The 21,942-nt window shown below is 40.8% G+C and overlaps 1 protein-coding gene across 2 annotated transcripts in view; it reads left to right on the forward strand.

The window, feature by feature from the left end:
- Window positions 1–17,873: 17,873 nt before the first annotated feature.
- The window catches only part of tfrc.S (transferrin receptor S homeolog), a 29,337-nt gene continuing 25,268 nt past the window's right edge, over window positions 17,874–21,942 (forward strand). Inside the window, exons 1-2 of one of the 2 annotated variants that reach the window (XM_018265633.2) lie at window positions 17,874–17,967; window positions 20,838–20,882. In XM_018265633.2, coding sequence (XP_018121122.1) covers window positions 20,850–20,882 — 33 coding nt within the window. In that variant the 5' untranslated portion in view covers window positions 17,874–17,967; window positions 20,838–20,849. Of the gene's footprint in view, window positions 17,968–18,014; window positions 18,038–20,837; window positions 20,883–21,942 lie in introns of those variants that run through there. The other variant, XM_041564770.1, reaches the window with a different exon arrangement.

A 21,942-nucleotide genomic window follows, 5' to 3' on the forward strand; every position in this document is an offset into this window, starting at 1 on the left:
CTGTATAAAAACACTCGGCCTTCGGCCTCGTGTTTTTATATGGTCATGAAACTCCTCGGTAACTTATAATATCCTTATATTTTACAAGAGGGGGTACTTTATTCACTATATATTGGTAAAAAAGGTAAAGAGGGTAAAAAATATCTCTGGATATGTTGGGAGGCCCTTGAACTAATTTGCTGTGGGGCCCAATAACATCTAGTTAAGCCACTGGACACACATGTGAAAGAAAAAACCTGCATTATTCAGAGAAGACATTCATTTGATCCTTTACACACTAGTGGTGCTGGGAGCTCTAGTAGTGGTGCAGGCACAGGCAGAGGGTGATGTTTTGGTTTGGGAAGGTTAATTACAGCTATAAACTCAATCACTTGTTTCATAGTCAAATAGCACTTCATACAAGCACATACAGTGCAGTGCTAATCTAATACCTAATGGAGGGTGGGTTAGGTTCGGGTAAATCATGACCCACACATCACTAATAGATACACAGTGCCAAAACAAAACAGAAGATTAGGACAAATCTGGAGCTTTCACTGACAATAAACTTTAGTGCTATTACCTTATTCCAAGCCTGCTGCTGCCTGCACAAACTGCTCATCTTCCCCTCAGTCTAAGTCCCGGTTCAGCCGCACAGGGATTGGCTAGGATGCACAGTGAATCCTTCCAGTCTATCCAATCATGTACAGTTGCACAGTGATTGGCTATACTGCTGGGTCAATCCCTCTAGCCTACCCAATCAGTGTTCAGTTGTACCGGGACTGAAACTGGCCATAGACGCAAAGATCCAATCATTCGAATCCTCGAACAATTGGACTTCCCCATCTCCTGACCTGCCACTAACCTTCAGTTTAAAAAAATTTGTAAAAGAACAGATCAGCCGATGTTCTGCCCTGACAGCAATCGTACGAAAGTTTATGTTCGACAAAGCTGGTGACAGTCTCCCTCTGAAAATCATCAGATCGGCAATACATGCAGAGATATTATCAGCAGCCGACAGAAATCTTTTAACCTGGTCAATCGTCCAAACGACTGATCTCCATGGGACGAAAAATGTCGGGACTCTCCACACGGTCAGAAAATCATACCAATCGAGGATTCACATGATCGGATCTTTGCGTCTATGACCAGCTTCAGACACTGAGATCATCTACAGGCAGTGGCTTGAAACAGCTTCAGTTCAGGTCAGAGACTCCAGGGGGGGGCAAGTGCCCTCCCTTGCCCCTATTTGCGGATGTCCGTGCCTTTAACATTGCTAAGGACTGGTGGGAGCTTTGGCTTTCTCCTCAAACAATACCTTCCTATAGTAGAAAATTCCACTTGCCCTAGCATTAGTAACACTATTATATAACCTAAAGGGCTTTTTTGTGACATATTTCAAACAAACTTGAAAGGAGTGTTGTTTGGAATATGTCCAAAAAACATATTAATGTGTAATTTCCCCTTGCTTTATACACAGGGCATGCAGAACAATCAGAAGTACTTTAAGTAGTACTAGCCATTTCACTGCTGGAAATATCATGTGATAGCACAAATAATTAAATAAATGCTTATATAAACAGTTGATGATACTCTGTAATTAGTATTCATAGAATTATTTCAATTAATGTGCTAACAAGTCAGTCAATCTATTGAGGGATAGTGGAGATTTGTCCTAAGTTTAAACCCTACGCAACAGCCAACTCCTGTCACACTACTCTACATCAGTATTACTTGATACATAATTAACCAAGTGTCTATGTAAGCTACAAGAGAATATGCTGGCCCTCGATAGCAGGGAGGTTACCATGGCTGATTATGTCAGTAGGCACAAGACTTATGTCCTGTAAATTGAATGCAAGCCCTGTTTTGTATGCATGCTCTGGTGCAGCAAACCCCACTCTGAAGTTGCGTCTACTTTGCAACTACAATATATAAGGACTTCCACTTTATGGCATACTAAGGTGACTTCCATACAGGCCCGCATTTGTGGGCAAGCCACAAAGGCCTGGGCCTAGGGTGATAAGGATCTCTGGCAGCATGGAGCACATTTGAACTGGCCATTTGACTGGGGCTCTGAGTAATTGGGGAAACTGCAGTAGCAGCAGGGAATAGGTGAGGGTAAGGGAATAGGTGAGGGCAGATGTAAGCTCATGGGGCTGTGAGAGTGGGTTGGGGTGTCTGCATGCTGGGGATCGTGCTAGTGAATCGTTGTGTGTGTGCGGGGGAGGTTTTAGTGTGTGAGTGGCCTAGGGCCACACCAGGCTTAAAGGAACAATTCAACATTAACACCAAAAAATTGTTTTAAAGTAATGGAAATATCATGTAGTGTTGCCCTGCACTGGTAAAACTGAACTGTTTTCTTCAGAAACACAACTATAGTTCATATAAACAAACTGCTATGGAGCAATGGTGTAAATTGAAAAACGGCTATATGGCACAGGTTAACTAATGGATAACAGATAACACCATTAGACAGGCAGAGCTTATTTGCTATCTGCTGTGTAACCTGAGCCTTTTCTACTTTGAATGGCTGCCCCCGTTGCTACACAGCAGCTTATCTATATAAACAATAGTAGTGTTTCTGAAGCAAACACACCAGTTTTACCAGTGCAGGGCCACACTGCATTATATTTTCATTACTTTAAAAAACTTTTATTTTTTAACTGTTCCTTTAAATTTGGTATTGCTTTCATACCCATGCATCATGTCTCAATATAGTATCGATTATGTAATTTATAACTATACCCAGCGTAATACATTCCACATTATCTATACCACACTGTTGTTTACAGCACGGACAAAGGACCTTGATTTTTGTTATGTTACCTGTATACAAAAATAGAGTCAAGGGCAGTTGACAGACACAAGCTTTCTTAAGCCTCACAATTATACTGTATATACCATACCTTTATAGTGCTGTGTGAAATGCTGTTGCATGTTGGCCACTGTTATAAATGGCATATAAACTGAGCATGTAAGCAGCAAGTATCAATATACTAAACCCCCATACCAAAAGCCCCCTAAACAGCCTGCCATTGCCCCCTTTCTCTCCCTCTCCGCACTGTGCATTAGTCAAAAACACTCCCTTAAAAAATATCTGACCCTAAAATGCAGAGCAGCGCAGCAGAGCTCCCGGGCACCATCTTCCACTGGTTCGTATTCTTTCATGTCTCAATGTCGATTTGAAACCGATTCCTGACTTGGCCTAACTGCACATGCTCCCAAAGGCTTTGTGACTGAGCATTCAACCTCAAACTAATACGAAGGGGCAGAATATGGTGCCCGGGAGCTCCGCTGTGCTGCTCTGCATTTCAGGGCCAGATTTTTTTAAGGAGTTGTTTTTTGACTAAAGCACAGTGCGGTGAGGGAGAGGGGCAGATAGTTAAGGGTGGCTTTTTGGTAAGGGGGTTTATTTATCCTTTAATGAAAGAATATTTGTTTTTTCATGGCAGGAGGTGGGACAAAGGCAGTGGTAGGAAGCCCAACTATACAGAAGTGCAAGGGGCTGGTTTTTCCTTTAATAATACATAACAAATTGTTAAAATAATTACCGGTAGCTACAGTCTTGCATAAGAAACTGACGAGAACACAAATACATGTTCTAAAGCTAGCCATAGACGCAAAGATCTGATCGTACGAATCGAGGATTCGTACGATTTTCGAACCATGTGTGGAGAGTCCCGACATGTTTCGTCCGGCGAAGATCGGTCATTTGGTCGATCGACCAGGTTAGAAAATTTCTGTCGGCTGCCGATAATATCTCTGCGTGTATTGCCGATCGTACGATTTTCAGTGGGAGACTGTCACTAGCTTTGGTTGGACATAGATATCGTACGATTGCTGTCAGGGGCAGAACATTGCTGATCTGTTCTTTAACTAATGTGACTGGTAAGACTTTGATCTGAATGGTTAGTGGCGGGTCGGGATATGGGAAAGTCCGATCGTACGATGATTCGTACAATCGGATCTTTGCATCTATGGCCGGCTTTACTTAGTTCATCTTCATCCTAGAGCTCTGTAGGGAGTGCCAATAACGATGGTTTCATACTGCTGCTCTGGCTAATTAGCTAAAATATATAGTCATCACATTCTGTGTATAAATCATTTACTCATATTTCTTTATCAGGTCTGTCTGGTCTGAGTTGCAAGAAAACCCAAATCTTTGGACATATGACAGATAACACTTTGTTCTATCTTCTCAAAAGCATATAGAACAGGAAAGCTATGGGAGATGATAAGCTATGGGTTAGACAATAATTCTTTCACTAAAGCTAGTGGGTGAAAACCAATTAAAAATAAATATAAAGACAACCGATACTATCTGTAGACACATACAAAAGAAAAAATTTAACATTCAAGGTATGTTGTCCCTGCAGCATCTACAGAAACGTGTCCCCATGCAACATAAGCAGCTATTCACGGAGCTTAACTACGCAATCAACAGACAATAATGCACATCCCGAGTTGGAATCCTTCTGAGATTAAACTTAAATGAATACATTTACAAATGCAGATGACACAATAGTAGAACAACCCCCTGACTATAGTTTTTATCTTTCAGAAAATGCAGTTTTTGGCATGAAGTAAAAGAAATGAATTGTCTTGAGAATAAGGCTTTAAGGATATAATTTGTATTATAATAGCAGGCAATAATAATTTTACACTCTCAGCCTCCCAAGTGGAGGATTAGCAAAGAAATTCAAAACCAGACACACATTCATATGAAAAAGCTGCACATGGGAGTTAGTTTTGACTGGGAATTTTATCTCATTGAAGGTTTACTGTGCTAAGGGCTTTATTGTGCAACTAAGTCTGAACATTTTATATTTATAATAATAATGAAAAGTATGATATTGTGCAATATTTAGCATTGCTACTTTGCATCCCAGGTCATTTATTTAAGAGACTTGCTCCCAAATACACTGCCCAACTTGCACATATTTCCTCCATTGCTCTCGTCTAGTCTGTTTAGACGAATTGTGTGCAAGATCACTTACTGACGCAGGGCAAGCCTGCAACTTCGATCCAGCAGTTTTTCTAGAGCTCCCACTGTGGGCTGCATCAATAACACACCACACAGTTGCTCCTAAAGAATAACACAGAAATGTCATTTTAATGCCAAGTGCCAGAAATGATCCAGTCCCAACTCCCTATTTTGAGACCAATTGAATTGATTTATGTTAAAACACAGTTGCAATTGCATGTGGCAATCTATGTACTGCTCTGCAGAATAGTTACATGAGCTATACAAATAAAGAATAATAATTGTTTGAATGCTTATTATAGTGATGGGCGAATTTGGGGCATTTTGCTGAATTTTTTTCAGCGTTTTTGCGAATTTCCCGCAAAATTCAGGAAACGGCGAAAAATTTGTGAAACGGCGCCGGCGTCCATTTTTTGGACGCCCGCGCACATTCGGCAGCAAAATGCGCCAGCGTCCAAAAAAACAGACGCCATTTTTTTTGATGCCTGCAAATTTTCGTTGGCAAATAAATTCGCCCATCTCTATTTATTTACTATACAAAAACACCAAAAGTATCTAATACACGTTTTATACTTTTTATCCATAGCTTTATAATAATGAGTTATTTCATTTGTATTCAACTGTAAATATATTAAATAAGTAGAATGTTTCACAAGCAATCTAAGCCCTCTTTATAATTAAATTATTTTATGGTTTTGTATTCCTACATCAACAAGAAAAGGTTATTATGGTTTTGTATTCCTACATCAACAAGAAATGTGCTGGCTGTTAATGGTCACTCCAGACATGACAAATTGGCATTCAATTATTCATTAGTAAGGGCAATAGTCATAGGACAAGAACATAGAATTACAATTATTTTTTTTTTTTAAAGCAAATCTAACCCCCCTCCTTCATTGTCCCCTCAACGATCTGCTGGTGGTTATTTGACAAGAATCAAATGACAAGAACCTGTGCTGATTTCAAGCAATTTGCATACAGGGAAATGGAAGGTAATTCTGTGTATTTGATGGTGCATTTGTAGCAAGGAAAAAATATGGCAGATATAAAAATCCAAGATTGTTACTTGAGACATTCCATTAGAGTGCTTTAGAACACATATGTAATAACCAAAACTCTTTTTTTTGTAACTTAAAGTTTTATTTGGTTTTAGCATTTAAATTTCCAAGCATAACAACATTTCTCAAGAAACAAGTAGATAAAGTCATGGATACTGTTTTACAAAGTATTTCTATAATGCAATTATACAAGCTTGTACAGGTAAAATTGTGCATTCTTTGTATGGCATAAAAGAGTAAGAAACGAAAATAACAATGAGGTAACATGTAGAGGTTATCATTTCAACTGGGGTTATTTCCCCGATCCTGATATAGTATTCTGAGACACAAAGTAGTCCCATTTTGACCATACTGTCTCATGTTTAGGTATAGACCCTTTATGCTTGGCCATCATCTCTTCCATTAGTTTCATATCCTGAATACGGGAGACGGTTGCACCAATTGTTGGAGCTTGGGGTGCTTTCCAATAATATGTGATTGACAGTCTGGCTGCCGTATAAATAAAATGTAGGAGTTTCTGTTCTGGGTAAGAAATATCTACATGGGGTCAGCCTAGTAGCGCATTAGAAGCGTGAATGGGTATTTCACAGAAAAAGATCTTAGTGATCATAACCCTAATGTCTTTCCAAAATTCGGACAGTTTTGGACAGTACCACATGATATGTAAGAGAGAGCACTCCTGTCCACATGCCCTCCAGCACATTGCTAAAGTAGCTGGATATATTCTACTGAGCTTTATTGGGGTATAATACCAATAAAATATTGCCTTATAAATACTTTCCTTGTGTCTCACACAGGTAACACTTCTCAGAGTGTTATCCCAAATATCTTTCCATTGTTCAAAGTTGAAGGCGGTTGAAAGCTCTCTCTCCCATTGTAGCATGTACTTATGCTTAGAGAATGGTTCCCCTGTTTCTGTATTTAAAATGAAATAGATGATCGAAATTAGCGCTTTCTGGGGGAAACCACCTAGGCGTTTCTATTCAAAGGGCGTTAGTAGACCTGACGGGGGGCGTCCCCTGAATATACATTTAATGAAATGCACAGTTTGAAAAAATTCATAATACCAACTCTGGGGAATTTGGTGTTTCTCTTGAAGCTCTCCAAAAGTACATATTTTATTCTCTAGTGGGTTGATAAAATCATATATCCAAATAAGATTTTTTGAACCCCAATGCCCTTGAAAGGAAAGAGACATTCCAGGTAGAAACTGTGGATTGGCTAGAATTGACTGCATTGTGACTAGTTTGAGGTGAACCAACAGTGCAACTTTGAGGTGAGTCTTGAAACTCGGACTCCTCTATTGTATACACTTGAGAAAAAAAAGATATTTAGCACATTTGCCTTTTCAGTATTGGCGACAACCATGCTGATACCATTATTTAAAGGAGCCACACTCTCAACCTGCATCTTTTTACTATCTATATGGTTAAAACATTTTTGGGGGTTATTATAGTTTTTATGTTCATTAAATGCAACTTCTGTCCCCATAGACTTTAGTAGTTTTAAATACCTTTCTCCTCTTTTCTATTAACTTCTTGACTTCTATATTAGGCCACAAAGGATGGTTCTTAGTGCTCCTACATTCTTAAGTGAATAAATTGAGAACAGTAACAATATAATACAATTTTAAATAACAACCATTTCTGTGTTTTTAGTAGAAAACACAATGCCCCAATCTATGTTCTGAAGGGCAGCCCTTAAGAAGCTAAAATTTGCTTTTCTGAAATTCAGAGTTTTTGTTGCCCCTGTGTATATTTGTTTGTTGCACCATACACTTAATGAGATTACATTATGGTCGCTATTACTCAAACACTTGAACATTTGATATACGTTCTGGGTCATTCGATATAACTAGATCTACAGTAGTTGAACATGGTTTCTGGTTGGCTCTTCAACAACCTGTACCATATCATTGTCCTGCAACAAGTTTATAAACTTGTTCCCATTAACTGTCCTGGCAGTATTGTTGCTCCAGTCAATATCTGGGTAATTAAAATCATCCATTATCATTACATTCCCCAAACTAGCATCTTATCTATTTGCATCAGGAGCTTAGCCTTCTCCTCTTCATTTACATTAGGGGGTTTATAGCATCAGGGGCAATCCGGGGACTGCTGCACCCCTCTCCCGCTCTGCACTTAAAAATTAGCATTAAAACCCGCGAATTTGGCTCTTAAAGAGGCAGCTTTTTGCCACCCCTTGTAACTGGCTGCTTGAGGCAAGGTTGTCACCTTCAAAAAAACTTTACTACTCAACTGCTGCAGTCTAAATAGGCCTGTGAAAAGGGCCAAGTGCTGGAATATAGCCCCCAACTCCAAAGGGCACTCAATTCAAAAATTCAAAGATATATTTCCAGTCAATTCTCAAAGTTAAAAAATCACTTTTTATTCATCATAAATATTAAAAAAGTAGGCATACAGACCAATCGATACTCCGCCCTACGCGTTTCGCACCTACAGGCGCTTAATCATAGGTTGTCACCTTGCCTCATGGCAGAAGCAGCCCTGTATAACATACTTCTGCAATTAATTTGCTGGACACTTTACCATTAGTGAAAAGCTCCACCCATAAGGCTGCAGCCTCCTCATGTTCTATCATCATCATCATCATCTTTATATGAGCTGATGGTTGAACTAGCAAAATTCACATCTGCTTTAACTGGTTTATAATAAATAAACTTTACAGATGGAATAATTACAGGTGTGTCAACATCAAAAATAAGCACTAGCTTGTGAAGCCAGCCTTGATGTCATAGCAAACTCTTCAAATATCAGCAAAGGGAAGTCCTGGAAAACACTTCAGTGGCTTCACTGATTCCATTGTCAACACATATGCCAACTGTGAAATTTTAAAAAACTGAATTCCAGTAATGTACTGGGAGGTCTGTATGTATATGGACACTGCTTTGTTTATTCCGAACCCCCCATTGGGTGTTATTGCAAGTTAAGGTGGCCATAGACATCGCCAAACGAGCGGATCTTTCCCCGATATGCCACTAAACTACATGGCTATATCGGGGGTAATTAGAACGTTCGGCCGTATGGCTGAACGATCGAATTACGATGCGCTAAGCGGCTTCGACGGGTCGGTCGGGTAAAAATCCAACCTTCCCGATCGATATCGTGGCCAGATACCGATCGGGAAGACCCGTCGGAAGCCCCCATACACGGGCAGATAAGCTGTCAAATCGGTCCAAACGACCGATATCGGCAGCTTTATCTGCCCGTGTATGGCCACCTTAATGGGAAGGTTGGATTTTTACCCGACCAACCCGTCGGAGCCGCTTGGCGCATCGTAATTCGATCGTTCGGCCATACGGCCAAATGTTAGAATTACCCCCGATATAGCCATGCTGTTTAGTGGCATATCGGGGAAAGATACGCTCGTTTGGCGATGTCGCCAAACGAGCGGATCTTGGAGTTTATGGCCACCTTAAGATTGTAAGAAGATCTAATACTTTAATCTGAGAGTTTTAACAGGACTAATCTTCTGAATACATCTTAATGGTTTGATGACAACCGTATATATTGTAAACCAAAACTTTTTCTAAATGAAGTCAAACAGCAGTTACCTTATTAAGGAGTAAACAGAGAGATAACGGTGCAGTGGTAGAGGCAGGGGACACACATAAACAGATCTGCAAGGTAAGCAAAGGTCTGGGAAGGTGGCAGACACTGCCTATCGATAAACCAATGACATGACTCCTCTTTACGAAGGGATAAGAAATGTTCCCCCCTACACCAGGTGGGGTGTGAATTAATGTGCCCACTGAGTAGCCTGCATCACAAAGCATTGCATTATGTGTGTATGTGGCATCCCGGAGGGTTGATACTGGAAGGTACTTTTTTGAGGTTCTTATTTTAGTGGCATAGTTCTGCTGATCCCTTGCCATTTTTTTTTACCAAGTGTATATGGCTGCTGTCCTATTTTAACTTTTCTGCAAATAAAGGATACAATTCTTTATGAACAAAAAACAGAGTCTAAGCTGCTGAAATAAATCTTATAATCTTATTCATAATTATAAATGGTAAGATCATAGTACTCTTAATTATAGTCTATTTTATTTATGGTCACAATATAAATCTTTTCCCAGAAACAATAAGTTGATTATGTACAGTGCACTGTTTAGGAATTATTGATTTGGCACTAAGGATAAATGACAGTCCTCTTCCAAAAATTCCAGAGATCGCTTCACAGCATAAATGCACCTTGGCTAGACACCATTTTCCCTTTGCTGTGCCAAAACTAAGTGATATAATTTGTACAAACAACCATTAATCATTAAACAGCCCACACTTGCTAAATTCCAGGGTGGTACCATATATTAACACAACTGCTCCATTATTTACAGCCTAGCAAAGATCATACATAAAGTATTCACATATATAATATCCCCCCCTTAGTGATGATGCAGACTAAAGATAACAAACATCTTCCTCATTTGTAGAGCTGTTCTTATAAACCTTTTTCTGCAAATGTGTTTGCAGACTACACAAAACTGATGGCTAGAGAGAATAGATCACAGAACTGGATAGCAAAAATACACAATAAACTTGTACCTTGTGTGCAGTGTCGGACTGGGACACCAGGGGCCCACCCAAAAACCTTTGACCAGGGGCCCACCAATTAATCTTAGACCAAGGGCCCACTCTTAGTACTATTATTCTTCCTCTCCTCACTCAACCTCTATTCTCCTAGTCTCTTTTCTTTACTATACTATAATCTATTTTTCCATCTATTTAGCCTCTTGGTTCTCATAGAAATAGAGAATGACCATGAAATAGGCCAAATCTTTAGCAGCATGAGGGCCAACTGACACCTGGGCCCACCGGGACTTTTCCTGGTATCCCGGTGGGCCGGTCCGACACTGCTTGTGTGTGAGCACATCCATACCGATTCCAGTGTTTTTCTAACCCAAGGCACGCTGGGGAAAGTAGAGGTAATTTACTAAGTGCAGGGCAAGCTATGAAGTGCAAATAGAAGCACTCTGCAAAGTGCCCTGCATTTCTCTGAATTTCTGCAGGTTTCTACACTCCAAAATAAGGAGTAGAGACCTGCATCCCCATCAATCGTGGCAGAATGGAGATTTCAATACTATAGTGGAAACAGACCCTGCGGTCCGGGCCCCATTTTCCCCGGCCCCCCCCGTGACCATGGGGGTCTGCTACCTCTACAGTTACGCCAGTGGTGGCAGATTAAAGAATCTTACCAAACTGGAATATGTATTTAAAAACATATTGCCCTTTTACATCTTTTCCCTTGAGCCCCCATTTTATGATATACTCTGGGCTGCCTCAGAGATCACCTGCCCAGAAATACTACAACTCTAACTAAAGTAAGAAGTGAAGAAGAAGTGTTGAAGCAAGAGACAGAACTTTGTCTAATAACTTGCTATACATGCTTTAAACAGAATCCTCCTCCAGCTCTTTTGCAACAGGTTAAATTCCTTCCTGTTTTTATATTTTGTAGAAGTTTATGTCCAGTTTTCCATCATCTGCTAATTTTGTGACACTGCTTTGCAATACATCTAAATGTGTGATTCAAAAACATAAAAGCTTGTTCTTAAAGGAGAACTAAACCTCCTCAATAAGAAAAGCCCCATCTACTACCCTAGATAGTCCCACCTCCCTGCTTCCTACCCTCATAGTGCAGAAAGTGTCCCTAGACAGCACACTCGCTTATTTATGCAGAGTAGCGCAGTGGAGCTCATGGGTGCCATCTTCCGGGTCTTCGATCTTCTTCCTTTCCCTTCGGCAATTCACTAAACTTTTCAGTGCATGCACAGTTTGTATGAATAACGGACTGCTCCAACTGCTCATGCGCCAAATACAGGGGTTTCCTTACAGAAAAAGACCGAAGACCTGGAAGATGGTGCCCTCTGATCTGTGTTTGTACGTTACCCTTCCATTTAGACAGTAAGCTCTATGGGGCAGGGACCTCTATCCTTTTATCTCATTGACAACAAGCACTTAATATGAATTGTAACTATACTTTATATTTATGTGTATTGTATTTTTGTACGTATTGTAACTTATTATTGCAATGACCCCCTGTTTGTTCTACTATTTTATTGTTTTGCTGTACAGTGCTTTGCCCTCAAGGAGCGCTATACAAATAAAAATATACATATATACAACAGCAAATAAAGTTGTGTATAGAAGATATGTGTGAAATAATTAGTTTGACAACAAGACAATAACACACACCTTACCCTCAGGTAACTGAACTCTCTGCCCACATGTGTAGAACCTTGGGTGTGCCCAACTTTACAGCGTTTGTGTATAGGTTTTATGTTACTTAAACTGATACTGACACGCTCCTGTCATTAGTACTAATAAAGTGCACCCAAGCTTCCTGCAGCCTGGAAGTTAAGAGATGTTTATGCTAAACTAGAGGCAGTGAAACAAGAGACTAGGGTATTGTGTTCATCTGGACTTCAGCCTGTTAAAGGATTGTACCACTTTCAACCTTTGTTGATGATGGAATCAGAGCTGCTCCTGAAGTTGTCTTCAGATCATAAGGCCAAAGTCACACTAAAGCTGGCCATAGAAGCAAAGATCTGATCGTACGAATCGAGGATTCATACGATTTTCGGACCGTGTGTGGAGAGTCCCGACATTTTTCGTCCGGTGGAGATCGGTCGTTTGGTCGATCGGACAGGTTAGAAAATTTCTGTCGGCTGTCGATAATATCTCTGCGTGTATTGCCGATCGTACGATTTTCAGTGGGAGACTGTCACTAGCTTTGGTTGGACATAGATATCGTACGATTGCTGTCAGGGGCAGAACATTGCTGATCTGTTCTTTAACTAATCTGACTGGTAAGACTTTGATCTGAATGGTTAGTGGCGGGTCGGGAGATGGGAAAGTCCGATCGTACGATGATTCGTACGATCGGATCGTTGCATCTATGGCCAGCTTAAGGGGCTTTTGCTTTTCTACATGACCAATCTTTAAGGAAACCCCACTTGAGTAGTGCAGCTAAATTCGTTGATAAAACGCTCATTTTATGAACCCCCCCGTAGATACCATGTCAGTTTTACAAAATTTGGCAGGTTATGAAAGTTTGAACACATTTCTGGGAGTTTTAGGGCCATGTTTTAGGGCCACTTGTTTATCTTAATAGTTACAATTGTATCTTTGCTTATCTTAAATTGTTACAAATGTATCTAAGTGCAGGTGCTCAGTGTTCTTGGCTCTCTGCCAAAAAGCCTCTTATTTAATTAAGTTTCAGAAACTTAGTATCTTTTTCTAGCATCAGTACAGGAGATCAAAGAAAAACTTGGGACTTTTAAATAAAAATCTAGGACTGCGGGTTGAGCTGTAGAAATCTGAATTGTCCCACAGAAAACAGGACAGTTGGAAGGTATTGACCTGAGTGCAGATACACGGAGCAGAGATCAGCCAGAAAAACGCAGCAGGCATATTCAGTATAATATTGTGTCTATCTGTGCAGCTACATGGAGCTGCAGATGAGAGCATCAACCAGAATTGTGTGGCCTTCTTCAACTGTTCTGTTATTTAATCTCAAAATATCTGCAGAATTTTAAAGGAAATAGAGTTAACTTACTTTCTGCCATTGTGAGAGATCCACAACAACATTTTAGATTTGAAGCTGGAGAGAACTCCAGATATTATACACAAAAAGAGGTGTACTACACAAAACATAAAGCACATCAGCAAGTAATGAAAACTATAGAGGAGAAGTTTAATGATCTTTGTGGATTGAACCCCCTTTAGTGGCCCATCATTTGCCAGCCCCTTTCCTTATAACAAAGTTACTGATATATATCATATGAAAACCATTTCTCTAAATAGCAAACAGATTTTTTATATTTAATTTTGAAATCTGACATGGGGCTAATATATTGACAGTTTCCCAGCTGCCGCAGTCATGTTACTTGTGCTCTGATAAACTTCAGTCACTCTTTACTGCTGTACTGCAAGCTGGAGTGATATCACCCTCTCCCCCCCCTAGAAGCTCATCAGCAGAACAATGGGAAGTTACCAGCTCCCTGACACAAGATAACAGCTCCCTGGTAGATCTAAGAACAGCACTCAATGGTAAAATCCAGGTCCCACTGCCACTCATTCAGTTACATTGAGTAGGAGGAACAACAGCCTGCCAGAAAGCAGTTCCATAGTGCAGCACTGGCTCTTTCTGAAAGCACATGACCAGGCAAAATTACCGGAGATGGCTGCCTACCCACCAATTTTTTGCAGTGTAAACAGTGTAATTTAGATATAAAAACTACATCGTAAAAATCATGACAGAATCCCTTTAATGACTGCGAAAGCAGGGGAGTGTCTGCATTATCAACTGGGAGTGGATCTGGGTCAGTGGGGCCCATAAAGGCCAGGCCCACTGGGTTTTTTTCCACTCTGTCCGGCCAGCCTAGTCGAATGGGGATGACTATAATTTTAATTCAAGTTTGTGTTTTAGATAATTGGTAGCGTAACTTTTAGTTAATTGTTTATCGAAAATGTCCTGCCTTGTAAGTTTAGTTCAGTATTCCTTCCGGGTGTATATTTTGTTGTTTCCTCACACAATATTCTCCTACGGGGTTTGCTGCACAAAATTCCCCCTCTGCAGGCACTTTTATCACTCGTGAGCACTCGCAAGGAGGTATGTGGAGAAGGAACTTGGCTGGTTTGCGCGCCAGGCCCTTCCAAAACATTTTACAGGATCCCGACATTATAGACTCTTACACAGATCATACATGGGACATTGTGTATAATAGTTAAAGAATGCTGAATATTTCCAAATCAATCTGATTACAGATTAAGCAGTTATTACAGGTATGGGACCTGTTATCCAGAATGCTAGGGACCTGTGGTTTTCCATAATATGGATCTTCATACCTTAAAGAAATACTGACACCAAAAATTAAACTCTTTTTTGCATCTATTATAATATTGCCTTTCAAAGCAACTTATAAATTTGCCATAAGTAATGTGTATACACATTTTGACAATTTTTAAGTAGAACATTTGGCAATATAAATGTCAGAAAGTTGGAGGCATGGGGGGGTAGCAGGATATGAAGTAATACCAGCTATAAGTTAAATGATTGTGGAAGTGTGGTCTTCCTGACTACTTTCATAAATACACACGGCAATTTCAGTTGTTTTGGTTTGTGGCAAAACAAGCCTGTCACAGAGGAAAACTGTCCTGTGTTAAAAAAAATACATAAACCCTTTTTCTAGTGAGCCATTTGGGGGATAAAAAATCACCATGGCAGGTGCTATTGGGTATATGGCCACTATCGGCGAGGGGAAGGCCAGAACGCTGTCAGGGGCTCAGAATATCCATAAGGCCTAGGCTGATGTGATAGGGGGTGGGTGGTAACCCAGAAGCAGAGATTGGCATCTAGGGGGGTGTGGCCAGATGGCATATGGGTCCCCACCATTTCTCACAGCAGCTTAAAGGACTTAAAAAACATAACATAAAAAAATGTATTAAAAAAATTAGTTTCTACATAACGGGAAAAAAACACCAAGGCAGTTTTAACCTTAAATTCGCAAAGTCTTTATTAAGAAATGACTTACTGATTCTCTGCTTGCACTCCTATTCAGAAACGGCGACAAGGCGACGATCCATTGTGCAGCGATCAATTTCTACTCCCTGGCTATCTCCTATGTTTGCTCAAAACTATAAGCTTTTCGAAGGGTTAATAAAGGATAAGATACTGGACTTTATAGCAAATCATAATACTATGAGTGTGTGGCATGGTTTTATGCATAACAGATCTTGCCAGACTAACTTAATTTCTTTTTATGAGAAGGTAAGCAGGGACCTCTATTCTGGGTTAGCTAAAGACTTTGCTAAAGCATTTGATACAGTGCCACACAAAAGGTTACTGGTTAAATTAAGGAATGTTGGCCTGGAAAATAGTATTTGTACCTGGATAGAGAACTGGCTAAAAGATAGACTGCAAAGAGTGGTGATAAATGGAACATTTTCTAATTGGACCAGTGTTGTTAGTGGAGTACCGCAGGGCTCTGTACTAGGTCCTTTGCTTTTCAACTTGTTTATTAATGACCTGGAGGTGGGCATTGAAAGTACTGTTTCTATTTTTGCAGATGATACTAAATTGTGCAGAACTATAGGTTCCATGCAGGATGCTGACACTTTGCAGAGTGATTTGTCTAAGTTGGGAAACTGGGCAGCAAACTGGTAAATGAGGTTCAATGCTGATAAATGCAAGGTTATGCACTTTGGCAAGAATAATATAAATGCAATTTACACACTAAATGGCAGTGTGTTGGAGGTTTTTGTAGATAACAAGTTGTCTTATTCTGGGCAGTGTCATTCTGTGGCTACTAAAGCAAATAAAGTTCTGTCTTGCATAAAAAAGGGCATTAACTCAAGGGATGAAAACATAATTATGCCTCTTTATAGGTCCCTGGTAAGGCCTCATCTGGAGTATGCAGTGCAGTTTTGGACTCCAGTCCTTAAGAGGGATATAAATGAGCTGGAGAGAGTGCAGAGACGTGCAACTAAACTGGTTAGGGGGATGAAAGTCTTAAATTATGAGGGTAGACTGTCAAGGTTGGGGTTGTTTTCTCTGGAAAAAAAAGGCTCTTGCGAGGAGACATGATTACACTTTACAAGTACATAAGAGGACATTATAGAAGAATAGCAGGGGACCTTTTTACCCATAAAGTGGATCATCGTACCAGAGGCCACCCCTTCAGACTAGAAGAAAAGAACTTTAATTTGAAGCAACGTAGGGGGTTCTTCACAGTGAGGACAGTGAGGTTGTGGAATGCACTGCCGGGTGATGTTGTGATGGCTGATTCTGTTAATGCCTTTAAGAATGGCTTGGATGATTTCTTGGACAGACATAATATCAAAGGCTTCTGTGATACTAAACTCTATAGTTAGTATAGGTATGGGTATATATAATTTATGTGAAAGTAGGGAGGGGTGTGTGTATGGATGCTGGGTTTTCATTTGGAGGGGTTGAACTTGATGGTCTGTTTTCAACCCAATTTAACTATGTAACTATGTAATGAAATAAAATGTAATCGTAAGAAATATACATAAAAAAATAATAAATAGAACCAGTAATACAATGTCAAACTGATTTCAGTTGCATTTACATTTAAACTTTAAAACCAATTACAATTACATTACGGCCATTGTTAGTGCTGAATCGTCAGATACAGGTAGAATTCTATTGTTTCTACCTGTAAAGCTGGCCATAGATGCAAAAATCCGATCATATGAATCCTCGATTCGTATGATTTTCGGGCCGTGTGTGGAGAGTCCCGACATTCTTCTTCCCATGGAGATCGGTCGTTTGGTCGATCGGCCAGGTTAAAAGATTTCTGTTGGCTGCCGATAATATCTCTGCATGTATTGTCGATCGTACGATTTTCAGAGGGAGACGGTCACTAGATTTTGTCGGACATAAACTTTCGTACGATTGCTGTCAGGGGCAGAACATCGGCTGATCTGTTCTTTTACTACTTTATTTGATCTGAATGGTTAGTGGCAGGACGGGAGATGGGGAAGAAGTCGGACGATCGGATCTTTGCATCTATGGCCAGCTTTAATCTTTGTATTAAAACAAACGATATTTCTTGGAAAGATCTTTTCCAGGAAAGATCGTCATTGTAGCGTGTATAGCTACCATCACTATAGGAGTAACCAAGTAAGCTGACGTTGGGTAATGGAGCCAGGTGTATACAGAAGCATCTAACTGATGGTCAGCTCTTAGGAATACAAAGAAGAATAAACAGACTTTGTTGGCTCTCCACAGACTACAAACATTTGCAGGCTGACTAGATAGAAATAGGAGCCATCCGCCTGTATTTATAGTGTTACTGCTTCTTTAAAGAGGGAGGGAGGGGTTTGTGACTACGTGAGCAGACGAGTCCGTATAATGAAAGGCAGGGCGTGATTTCTGTCCACTTGTCTTACTGGAGCGCACAAGGTGAGTGAGACCGGTGTGAGACAATAGCGGCTTTTTACTGCTAAACGGGTTACTCTTCAGCGTGTTGCATGTAAGCGCAGGCGCGAGCAGACACTCGGGCAAAGTACAGGTCTCGCTGAAGTCCCCCTCCAGATCCGTAACATCGTCATTGCCGGCACGCGTTGTGTAGCAGCACATGGCCGCTCTGTCATTCATTTGCTTGGCCGGCTGCTCTCCTCCCCTTCTTCACTGACAACTTCTACAGCGACTTGAATAGAGAGAATGAAGTGTCTTAGGCCTTCCCTCTGTCCCACACGCGCCCTTCTAACTGACTATGCTGTCTATACTAACTAGCCTGTCATCGTGCAGACAAAAGGCTCTTCCCTGTGCAGCATGTGGCCACCATTTATAAAGGGTGTGATGTGACATATCACTCCGCTCCCTCCAGCCTGTCTCCTGTGATTGTGTGTGGAGCCTGAGCACATGGCTGCCCTAAACCTTCCCTGCCTGATCCCAAACTAAATGCTTATCTGCCCATTCCTTGTCCATGGAAAGAAACTTACATTTAAAAGCGTTCCTAAACCAGCAAGTTGTTCCCATTCTGACCATAAGGCTTAAGGTCCCCATAGACGCGACGATTCTTCTTGCCGAACGACCGATTTTAGGGAAGCCCGACCGATCCTTCGAAATTATCGTGCGGTTAGTGGTATTCGAACGATCGTACATCTTACGATTTTTCGTCCGACATCTGTCGGGAAATTGATCGGCCAGGTCAAAAAATCTTTGTCGGTCCCAGTGCAATCTCTCTATGTTTGCAGGGCCAAGCAGGCAGCTCCCCTTTGTTTTCCTGGTAAATTGGTCTTTTTAGTTGATGGTAGATTCGTACGATCGTACGATCGTTCTGAGAAGATCGTGGTCTCAGGATCTGATCTTTTAAAAATCTCAACATCTATGGCCAGCTTTAGAGGGATTGTGTCTAGGGTTGCCACCTTTTCTGGAAAAAAATACCGGCTTCCTATATGTTTATCTTTTTTTTTTCCCCACTGTTCAAGGAGAAGGAAACCCCCTGGGCTACCTGTCCCCATGGGCAAATGCCCCTTACTTGTTACTCACCCCTCTGCGCAGGTCCTGTCCACGGAGTTCACAGGCGCCATCTTCTCCTGAGCGGTCGTCTTCCTGCTTTGACCAGCGTTTTTGGTGCATGCGCAGTAGGAGCATTTTCCGGTAAGGATCTACTGCGCATGTGCCGAAAGTCACAAAGTTTTTCGATTTCACTTTGTGACTTTCGTCGCATGCGCAGTAGATCCATACCGGTAAATGCTCCTACTGCGCATGTGCCAGAAGATGCCGATTAATCCAGGAAAAAGACCGCTCGGGAGAATATGGCGCCTGTGAACTCCGTGGACAGGACCTGCGCAGAGGGTTGAGTAACAAGTTAGGGGCATTTGCCCGGGGGGACAAGTAGGCCAGGAGGGAGGGGGGATTTTTGCGCCCAGGGTGTTTCCTTTTCCTTTAATAACATTGGGATCAACCATCATTTTTACTGGCCAGGCTGGTAAAATTCCTTCCAGATGGCAACCCTAGATGTGTCTGGCATAAAGCAGTTCCACAGTTTCATACAGTACTTGTGTATCCATGGAACCGGTAACAGTGCCGCACATAACTACTTTGTGTCACTATAACAGTAAGAAACAAAGCCACATGCGTTCTGTAGCTGTCACGAGGTTATAGGCCTATTTACTTTAGACTGCTGAAGGTCACCTTACTTGGAACTTGTACTTCGCTAAGCTGCAGCCAATTGGGCTGTAACGTAATATGTACATACAAGAAATATAGTGACATGTTTATACACAGTCCTATAACTCTAGTGAACCACTTGCTGCTCTTGGAAGGTGCAGGGAATTGTTAAATTACACGAGGGAGTAAAGGTTCATTTAGTCATACCTGGAGAAGATAAATTGTTAAATTTAACATGCAGTCCTATGTTGAATTTTCCTACAAAACTTTGCACTTCCACACTAATAAACAGCAAGGGGTAACCCTGCAATTTAATGCCTCGAGTGCCAGTGTTTCCTTGTCATTGACACAACTCAGCGTCACAGTTTAGCTTGAGAAAGTTATTATTGTATTTTTTTTTTTTGGGGTGGGGGGGAAGGCTTAATTTGCTTTAACCTTTTGTGTTAGTATGTTCTATAATGGCGCATTTTAGCCTATTTTTGTTTGTATTTTGCCTTCTCTTTCTGCCTTTTTCCAACTTTCGAAGGGGAGGGCACGGAGTCTAGGGACCAAAAAACAGTTGCTCTGTAAGAGCAATGGCATTGGAAGAGATTCATCACCTATGATAAATCTCCTTCTGCGGGCAACTAACTTCATCCAAGGCCTTGGTTGTGGTGCTTCGTTATTCCTAAGCTTCCTCACGAGGCACTTGGGGCTACTTCAGAAAAAACAAAGCCGCACTTTTATTAAAGGTTGAATTTAGAATTTATGCGAGTTAACTCTATTACATTTGAATATACTCTAAATTCGACTGGGGGTTTATTTATTAAAAAAAATATATAAAAATTCAGGCAGAAGCAGTACTTTTAAGAGCAGATAGTGAAAGCTGCTGATCTGCTTCTCTCTTCTCCCAGCTTGGGCTGGTGGGTTAATGTTGAGAGTTCTATTCAGAACAAAACTAGAAATGATATCTTGTGGCTGTTAGGTAATCACATTGTTGTGTATTGCTATCATTGTATATGTGATGAGATATGCATATCATTTTAACATCTACAAAAGGTCATCTGATCCTCTGATCCTCTCATTGTTTATTTGTATGAATGCCTGAAAACCTGTCAAGTCCACAGAACTTTGATATAGTTCTCAAAAATTATATATTTTCTTCCTTAAATTAGGCTTTGTTCAAGATGGATCGGGCAAGATCAGCAGTAACAAACTTCGTAAGTTTTTATTGAAGAGATACTGACATCAGAAAATAACCTTTTTTATTAATCATAACATTGTCTTTGAATGCTATCTATAATTTTGCAATAAGTATTTGCCTGATGCTTTTACATTACCTTTCTAACTACCTTGTTCCTCTATAAGAGGGCTGCCATATTTGTGCAGCAGGAGTCCGTTGGCATTAGAAACTCTACCTGACGGGTTAAGAAGGGACAGTCATGTCAGGTTTAGGAACTTCAAGTGACAATTACTTACAAAACAGAGTTATCAGCGATCAACATGACCTATAGGTAACTTTTAATGTAGATTAAAATTTTGAAAAGAAAATTGTCAGTTTCATTCACTGACCATTGTCAGTGGTCATTTAAAACCAGCAATGTTTAAGCTGTTGGTCCTCCATCCTTGGTGGGGTGGGTCAGGCATAAATGGATGGTTCACTTTAACTTAACTTTTAGTATGTTATGGACTGGCTAATTCTAAGCAACTTTTCAATTCATTATTTGTCTAGAGCAGTGGTCAGCAACCTTTACTATCAAAAGAGCCATTTTGCCCCCTATTCCACGAAAGAAAAATAGTCGGGAGCCGCAAAACATAACACAGCTTATAAACTTTTTAAAGTTTTAACCTTTTTTTAATTTTAACTGTTACAACAACAGAATACAACAAACAGAAGTGCAGTGTGTATGTGTAGGCCTACTTTGAAATAAATTAAACACTGAATAGCCCTATTAAATGCTACTGCATCTGTTTAAAGGCGAGGGCCATAGACGTCGTTAAAATATGCGTCTCGCACCTGCTGCAGCTGGACTCTGGAGGCTTCTCTCTTGTCTTGAGTGTGTGACTGCGGTAAGGACCATGATGAATCATCTTGATGTGGCTCGCTCTTGCCTGTCTCTCATGGGACGTCTATACAGTCCTCGCACCTGCTGGTGGCTTCTTGAGTATGCGACCACGGTAAGATAACCGTTAGCTTACTGCAGTCGCACACTCAAGAAGCTGCCAGCAGGTGCGAGGACTGTATAGACGACATGACAGGCAAAGCCGCAAGACTGAGCC

This window comes from Xenopus laevis, chromosome 5S (genome assembly GCF_017654675.1).
Source record: "Xenopus laevis strain J_2021 chromosome 5S, Xenopus_laevis_v10.1, whole genome shotgun sequence".
Taxonomy (NCBI): domain Eukaryota; kingdom Metazoa; phylum Chordata; class Amphibia; order Anura; family Pipidae; genus Xenopus; species Xenopus laevis.